An 8,201-nucleotide genomic window follows, 5' to 3' on the forward strand; every position below is an offset into this window, starting at 1 on the left:
ACGTCAAAATGCTACTTTTTCATTTGATGTAAAATTTGCAAAATGATCATAGGATTGCATATATTTAGTACGCGGCTTCAAATTGGTCGTCCATTTGAAGGTAACTTGTGTTTGTGTGCCATGGTTAATTTAGGAATGAGAAGCAAGGAGAAACTAGCATCGATGCTAGAAAATTATGCAACAAGTAACATTACATTGCATTGCATGCGATGCAGAATGTAATCTACAATACAGTCCTTTCTTTCCGGCGCTGAAAATACACAATCCATTCTTCCGGCATTGGAAATACATTTTGATATTAAAAAAAAAAAAAAAAGTAAACACTAGGAGACTTATAGCGAAAACAAGCTCTCATCTCTATCTAGAAGCCCTTTTATCATTGAGACACCTTCTCTCGAATAAGGCCGTCATTGAACTGGCCCTTTTTCCGCGAGTAATGTTTTTTCCTTCTGGCTTTTTACACTGTATAATGCTGCTGGATCGTATCAATGTCCAAGCCCTTCAGCTTCACCACTGACTCGACATGTCCTTTGAGTGTGTGAAGCTCCCGAAGCCTGTTAGAATCAAAAAGGAAAATATTGCTTCTTGTTAATGAACTAGATGACAGTGGAAAGTATTTCAGTTCCTAGGATGGTTAATGGATGGTAATGTACCTTGCAACTTCGGCTCGTCTCTTGGCTTGCTCAGCAATCTCAGACAATTCTCTGTAGCTACTCTTTTCAGGGAAGAGATTATTCGTTTCTGGTGGTTGAAGCCCATGAAGGGTTCTTTGCGCGAGAGCCCATTGAGCTTCTCTCTCTTCTTTACCATAGTCTTTCTTGGTGGTGAATGCAGTCTGTTACATAGATAGGTTACATGTAGACTTTAGTCATTGAATTGCGAATTACATTTCCTACAATTAAATTAAAAGATTCTTGTGGAAGAAGATGTACCTTGTTTTCGAGCAAGTTGAGCCAAGCCTTTCCACTTAAGATGTAACGGATGGCAAACTTCATTAGGTCAAGTGGGACATAGAAGACAATACTGTAAAGCCAAATGACACCGGCCCATCCCCAGCCAACACCCTTTATTCTTGCAAAACCCCAATTGGCGTATACAGCTATCAAAGTTGCCACCTGAAAAATGCAAAGCATGAATCTAACCATCCTTCAAAATATATTTTCTGAGAAAATATTCAAATGGAAAAAATTCTTACCAGCTGTGCAAGTACGAATGCAGTGACTAAAAGAAGTCCTGGGCGTTCCAAGTATGACCAGCTGCGTGACCGAGTCACAAAAATGAGAGCCTGACTCACAATACTCACTTGTAGATATAAAGCAGCCATCATTTCATGCTCACTATCTCTTATCGCTCTTACACCAAATTTATCCTGCATTTGTCAGAATGCAAAGTTAGAGCCGGATAAAATTGAGCAATTCTGAAGGTTCATTAAATGGATGAGCTGGCAAAGCAAATTTTTCATCTCTCTTACAGGGAAGAAATCAGTTTCATGCATTGCCCAGAAGAATATGACAGTCATCAATGCCAAGTAGCCTCCGAGCACCACTCCAGTAGCAAATATCTCTTTAAGCTTCCAGCTATCAGGCAAAGGAGAAGGCTTCACTCTATCCTTGGAGATTGTCATAATTGTACCTAAAACACATAAAATTAATGGTCTCAATGCTCAAAATCATCACTACTTGTAAGCTCATAGACTAAAAAGAAAAAAATGGAACATCTTATGCACTAACCATCATTCAAAATGGCGATAATCAATACCATAAATGGAGAAAAGTCAAACTTCCATATGAGAGCAATAAACATGAAACCAAACTGCACAAAGACAGAGGAACTATCAATATGTGTTGCATTTAATGTTAAATCACATTGTTCAAAACACCAGTATCTACTTACCACTATACGAATTGTGATAGAGACTGCATAGATCTGCCAAAAAGAGGACAAAAAAAAGAAAAAAAATAAGGGAATAAAAGTGAGTTACTCGAAATGAATGGGCATAAGCTTCTTCTAGTAAAAAAGAAGAGAGAAACATACAGTGTAATTCTTCATCCTTTGGAAAATAGCTCTGCTAGTCAACACAGCACTGATAATGACACTCAGTCCAGGTTCTGTGAGGACAATGTCCGAAGCACCTCTTGCAGCATCTGTAGCATCAGCAACAGCAATACCAATATCAGCCTTTTTCAGAGCAGGGGCATCATTGACACCATCTCCAGTCATTCCACAAATGTGCTTCCTCTCCTGCAACTTCTTTACAATTTCATATTTGTGCTCTGCAGAGAAAGAACAAAAAAATGATAAGAAATATTTGTCCAATTTAAAAAATTCTTGCTTGAGCATTCTGACCAGCCAGTATGTGAGGAAGACCCACCTGGAAACACTCCAGCAAACCCATCAGCCTTCTCAATCAACTCTTCTACAGGAAGAGCAGCTATGCTTGCATCCTTGTCTTGACCAAGCAAAGAAGCAGAAGGGTACATGTTAGTTCCCATTCCAAGTCGCCGGCCAGTCTCCTTAGCAATGGCAAGTTGATCACCTGATATTGTCGTTGTACAAGTCAGCATTATTTAAAGGAAACAAATAACCACTTAGTAGGATAGGTAATGAACAAATTGTAATACCAGTAATCATCTTAACGTTCACTCCAAGATTGAGAGCTCTGCGGATGGTTTCAGCACTGTCATGCCTAGGAGGATCGAAAAGTGGCAACAAACCAACAAACTGCCACGGACCACCAGGACTTTCCTTTGTTCTTTCAGGCACTTCCTGTAGACATTGCAGCCAGGGAAATATAAAAGGATGCTTTCTATTATAAAATAATGCAAGTTAATAAAATAAAACACAAGTGTGAATAGAAACCTGTCTAGCAACGGCTAATGAACGAAGCCCACGTTCAGCATATTTATCAATAATGGCATGGACTTTCTTTTTAAGATCTTCCTTGGCATTGCAAAGAGCCAAGATCTGTCAAAAGAAATAGAATAATTAAAACAGAAATTAGTAAACCTTTGAAGGGTTTCCAGAGTGAGGCCAAGTTGGACAGAGGGTAAAGAAGGCTACCTGCTCAGGTGCACCTTTGCTTGCTCGGTGCCAGTGGCCATCAGAATCAATGTAGGTCAAAGCAGTCCTCTTATCCACAGGATTGAATGGGAAGAAATGCACCTCTCTGATACCAGCTCGAGCCTGCAAGACGTACATGCAGATTGATGTTATCAGTAAAAACGAAAGAAGTATTTCCAGAGCACATCATAAACTGTGTGGAAAGATTAAATACCTCCTTCGGGTCTGCAAGCATTCCAACAATGGCAGCATCAATGGCATCTTGATTTTCAGTCCTAGAAGCTCTGGCTGCAAGCAGCATCACATGATCTTTCTCCACCCCCTTCGCAAACACCTCGATCAAGTTTTTGTCAACACTCAGCTTGTTAAGGGTCAGTGTTCCTGTCTTATCACTGCATAGGACATCCATACCAGCCATTTCCTCGATGGCAGTCATACGTTTGGTGATGGCACCTTGCTGAGACAGCCTGTGAGAACCAATAGCCATCGTCACTGACAAAACAGTCGGCATAGCAATGGGAATGCCACCGATCAAGAGAACCAAGAGGTTGTCAATTCCATCTCTATACTTGCGGTGCTGAATTGGATACATGACAATGATCTCAACCAACATTCCAACTGCAATGGAACAAATACAGAAGTTTCCAATGGCAGTAAGCACTTTCTGGAAGTGTCCAACTTGATTGGTGCTGTCCACAAGATGAGCAGCCTTCCCGAAGAATGTGTGCACACCAGTGGCTATAACCACAGCCTCGATTTCTCCTTGCTTACAAGTAGAACCAGAGAAAACCTCATCACCAGGATTTTTGGTGACAGGAAGAGATTCTCCTGTGAGGGCAGACTGATCGACCTTTAACGGATCACCCTCAAGAAGACGAGCATCAGCAGGGATGATGTCTCCCAATTTGATGCTAATGATATCTCCTGGAACCAGAATTGCCGCTTCTTCCTCACTCCATTTACCATCCCTAAGCAACTACACATACATCATCACAGAATATGAGTGAAAAGATATGTAACCATTCTTTACAATAAAAGAAGTCTCCATAACATGCTTTTATCAAATATGGCTATGAAATATCAAAACAGTTTCATAGTATGCATTAATCCAAACGGCTATTAATATAAGAACCAAAATGAACACATGCTCTTAATATTTTAAAAAGTCACATGACATTCCAATCATTATAAGCTAGTATATACTCATAAAACTGAGCATATTGGATAATTTTCCCGCAAAAAAGAGCTAGCCCACTAAATCTGCATGCATGCAAAACACAAGCTAAGCTAGATACCTTAGTCTTAGGAGCGAGACCAGCCATAAGAGCAGCAGCAGCATTACCAGCATTGTTTTCTTCAATAAAACTGATAGTGGAGTTGATCACCAACAAGCAAACAATACCGACAAAGTCCTGCCAATCCGGGGGCTTCCCTTCACCATTAGCCAACGCAATGGCCATGACAGCAGCTGCCTCCATGACCCATGAGAGTGGATTCCACATGAACCCCAAAAACTTGAGGATTTTGCTTTCCTATTCATTTACAAAAATGATGATCACAAACAATCAGTATCACAACTCAACAAACTAGAGACTCAAACAAATTGTTATGTTTGCTATTATGTATGTCATCAAACAAAAAGACCTTTTTCTCTTCTAGCTTGTTGGGGCCAAAGATTTGAAGCCTGTTGGCTCCTTCCGTGGAACTTAAACCCTCTCGCGTACATTTCAGCTGCTCAAACACTTCCTCGATAGGGATCCGTTCCTGTAAATCAATCGATTACCACAGCTACATTAGAATCATCAACACATACAAATGAAATTTATGTATCCAATTTCCATTTACGTAGTTGCCATATAAAATTCAATTACTTTACGTTACCTAATTGCTACAAATATTTGGCCATTCCTAAAATTCTAGGTAACATGGCATGAATGACTCGGTCAAAGAGTTGACTCGTGACTCAGAGGGTTGAGTTAACTCGGGCCAAAGGAGAAAGCGTTGACTAACGGCGTGTAAGACCAAAAAAGTGTTCTGCTCAAGTTGGGTCTCGACAGCCCCCCACTTCCTCCACACACGATAGGTGCATGAAGAACACGCGTACGAAACCCAACATGAAAAATATTAATTTGGTTTGCCACGCATGCGTAAATTAGAAAAAAAATGAGGGGTAAAAAAGTCAAAGCAACGGTACTAAATGAATTGATGAATCCGAGAAAACTCGATCAGGTAAATAGGTCAGTCGTACTCAGTACAGTTGAATGTGAGGTTACATATAAAAAAGAAGAAAACACTTGAAAACAAAAAGGGTATTTAAGTTATTTATTTTTCACAAACTGAGAGGAAAAGGAAAAAAAAAAAAAAAAAGGAACAAAAGTACCACGGAAAAGGTACTTAAAATTCCAAAGTAACAAAAACGAAGTCACAGGGAGAGACAGTGAAACAAATTAATAAAAGTTAAAAATTAAACTTAAGAAAATAATTGAGATAAAAAATAAACCAAACGTATCCAACTCAAAGTCTAGCTAGCTAGCTAGCTGTTTTTCTCTCTCTTTTTTTTTTTTTTTAATTTACGTGTTTGGATCCACTTTGGAACGAATAACTATGAGGGGTCTGTTTGGTTACTGGGAAAAAGTTGAAAAGAAAAATAAAAATCTAACTTTTAAGCTGCTCGGCCTTTTTTTTTTTTTTTCTATCAAATGGCTATTGGTCCCTTAGAAACAAAGATTCCTTTTTACAAACAGATTGAAGCGTAAAAGAAAATTTTATTTTAACTTAAAAGTTCAGACTTTGTTCATCGAAACAGAAAATCCATTCAAGAACAAAACTCATAATTGTTCCATACGTCTGATCTAAACTTATAGCAAATATGAAACCAAATACCAAAAAAGGAAAAAAAAAAAAAAAAGAGGTAAAATTTGTATTCATTCACAGATCTCATTTCGTACTAAACATGCAATTAACTTGGCAAAAAGAAAAAAATGAAAAGCCGCAAGAAAGCGAGTAAACAATACCAAATCGACAGTCTCGTTCTTGATCTCTTCAAGGCTAATAGCCGTCTTGTCACCCATATCTTTTCAAACTCAACTTTGAATGAAAAATTAATAGTATCAATAAAAGTGTGCTCTTTTATTCTTTTTTTTTTTTTTTTGTTCTTCGAGGATCAAGAAGAAGAGGGAGTGAAGAACATTGAATGAGATTGTTATGTATCCCAAGAAGAAGAACAAGGTACAAAGCTATATAGAGCCTTGAAGAGAGGGCAATGGAGTTTCTGCCATGCGTGAGTCTCCTTTTATACTCTCAAAGGCCAGAACCAACCTCACAATATGGCCCGCCGTTTAATGTCTTGCCCCAAGTGGGGCCTTCGCTTCTTTTTTTCTTTCTTATTTATTTTTATTTTTTTTTGTATTGATGTAATATGGGAAATTTGATCGATCGCTCCCTATTCTTATTGGTAACTTGTCGGTTGATTGATAATGACGGCGAAGGTGGTGAGGTGACTGACGGATTATACATAAAGTCAAAATTAAACGATCCCTCTCGTGGGATTTATTTTCACTCAGGCCTTCCCGTTACCCGAATACCTGATGATGCCCTGTCTTGTGGGCTCCACTCTACGTACATTTGTACATTTTTAAGAGTTTGGACTTGTTTTATACAAATAAACAAATTAATAATCTTAGTAATAAGATTTTAAAATTCAAGGAATGTCCTTGTCAATTTGCGTTTTACCTCACTGTTAAAACATATTATGGTAAACCTCTAGCAAAATCCTGTACCTAATTCCTTCCTTATTATATAAACTATTAATTTATCTCTTGAGTTTAAAAAAAAAAAAGGAGATAATTGATAGGTAGTAGATAAAAAAGATGAGAATAGTTAAATTTTTAATATTGGTAATGTACAGGTGACAACTAATTTTCAAAAACTTGTGCGAGCTAATATCAGTGAGATAAAAATTAAAATATTTCTCATAATTTCGTTAGACAATCAAAGTCCACCACAACTTCCCATATAAGACTTTCTGATAAAGAGACATCATAGGCATGTAATTTATGCTGGGATATTTTTGTTGGCAATTTCTTTTTTCTAAGGCTATTATGGAAATTTAGAATTAATTCGATTTACTTATTCAGTAGATAGCTAAATATCCCGAGTCTGGCTCTTAAATTGGAAAATAGGTACCAAACTATAATAAATTAAGAGTAATGATACAGCCACAAATTCTTATACAAACTTATTTTGTACAAACTGATGTGACATGATAAGATTGGTTGAATTAAATATCACTTGGCCCACATGATTTGTTTTCATTAATTTATATTTTCATTCAACCAATGAATTAATGCCACGTCAGTTTGTACAAAATAAGTTTGTACAAAAGTTTGTGGCTGTATCATTACTAATAAATTAATAACCCTTCAGTGAAATGAGAATAATATACATAGGGAATGCTGAAAATCCAAACTTTATCATTTAGTTTTTAATGATCATTTAACATATCATTAATAAATAATGAGATATTTAATTTACGGTTTAAAGAAATATCATTAACAATGACGTTGTCGTTTTAAAAACATTTTAATTAACTTAATCAAATTGTGGATATTAGAATCCTGGTGCGTTTTAAATATCCATCGGTGGTGTTAAAACGAAAAGTATACAAAATTGAAAATGTGATTTTTTTAAGATACAATTCGGATAAGTTTAATTTGTGTGGAGTCAATTTTTTATCTAGTATTACATTTATGAGTTAATATTTTACAGCGTATTTTTTTTCGTTAATGCATGTTTTAGTGCCAGGATATAATGAGGTAATTAAAATTTTATAAGGGACTCAGCTTTTTATTTCCCCTTTTATATTGTATAAACTATAAACTAGTTCAAATTTTACTCAGAATAATACATAGTGGAAATAAATAAAAAAAAAGGGCGGAAATATGATCCAGTGTACTTGGCGTACAGCTACTTTCAAGTCAACTATATCGGTGGCTTCACAAGTGGGGTGGACCCGACTTTGTTGTACATTTAACGGTAGCTGAAGTGGGAAACGTAAGATTAAAAGATAGATTTTCCGTGGAATTTCAATTTTTAACAAATTAATCATCTAAATTTTTGGGTTTGTTAAGGTCACACGCGGG

The 8,201-nt window shown here is 36.9% G+C and overlaps 1 protein-coding gene across 1 annotated transcript; it reads right to left on the reverse strand.

Moving 5' to 3' along the window:
- Positions 1–147: 147 nt before the first annotated feature.
- On the reverse strand, positions 148–6,377 carry LOC102616096 (plasma membrane ATPase 4). The gene is made up of 16 exons (XM_006474147.4): positions 6,075–6,377; positions 4,705–4,824; positions 4,356–4,592; positions 3,275–4,036; positions 3,061–3,183; positions 2,860–2,964; positions 2,622–2,766; positions 2,372–2,536; positions 2,035–2,273; positions 1,894–1,926; positions 1,731–1,812; positions 1,472–1,632; positions 1,196–1,369; positions 933–1,115; positions 654–835; positions 148–554 (listed from the first exon to the last, which is right to left on the reverse strand). The coding sequence occupies exons 1-16, from the start codon at positions 6,129–6,131 to the stop codon at positions 458–460; spliced, it is 2,865 nt and encodes a 954-aa protein (XP_006474210.1). The 5' UTR covers positions 6,132–6,377; the 3' UTR covers positions 148–457.
- Positions 6,378–8,201: the final 1,824 nt, after the last annotated feature.

Source organism: Citrus sinensis, chromosome 9, assembly GCF_022201045.2.
Source record: "Citrus sinensis cultivar Valencia sweet orange chromosome 9, DVS_A1.0, whole genome shotgun sequence".
NCBI lineage: Eukaryota > Viridiplantae > Streptophyta > Magnoliopsida > Sapindales > Rutaceae > Citrus > Citrus sinensis.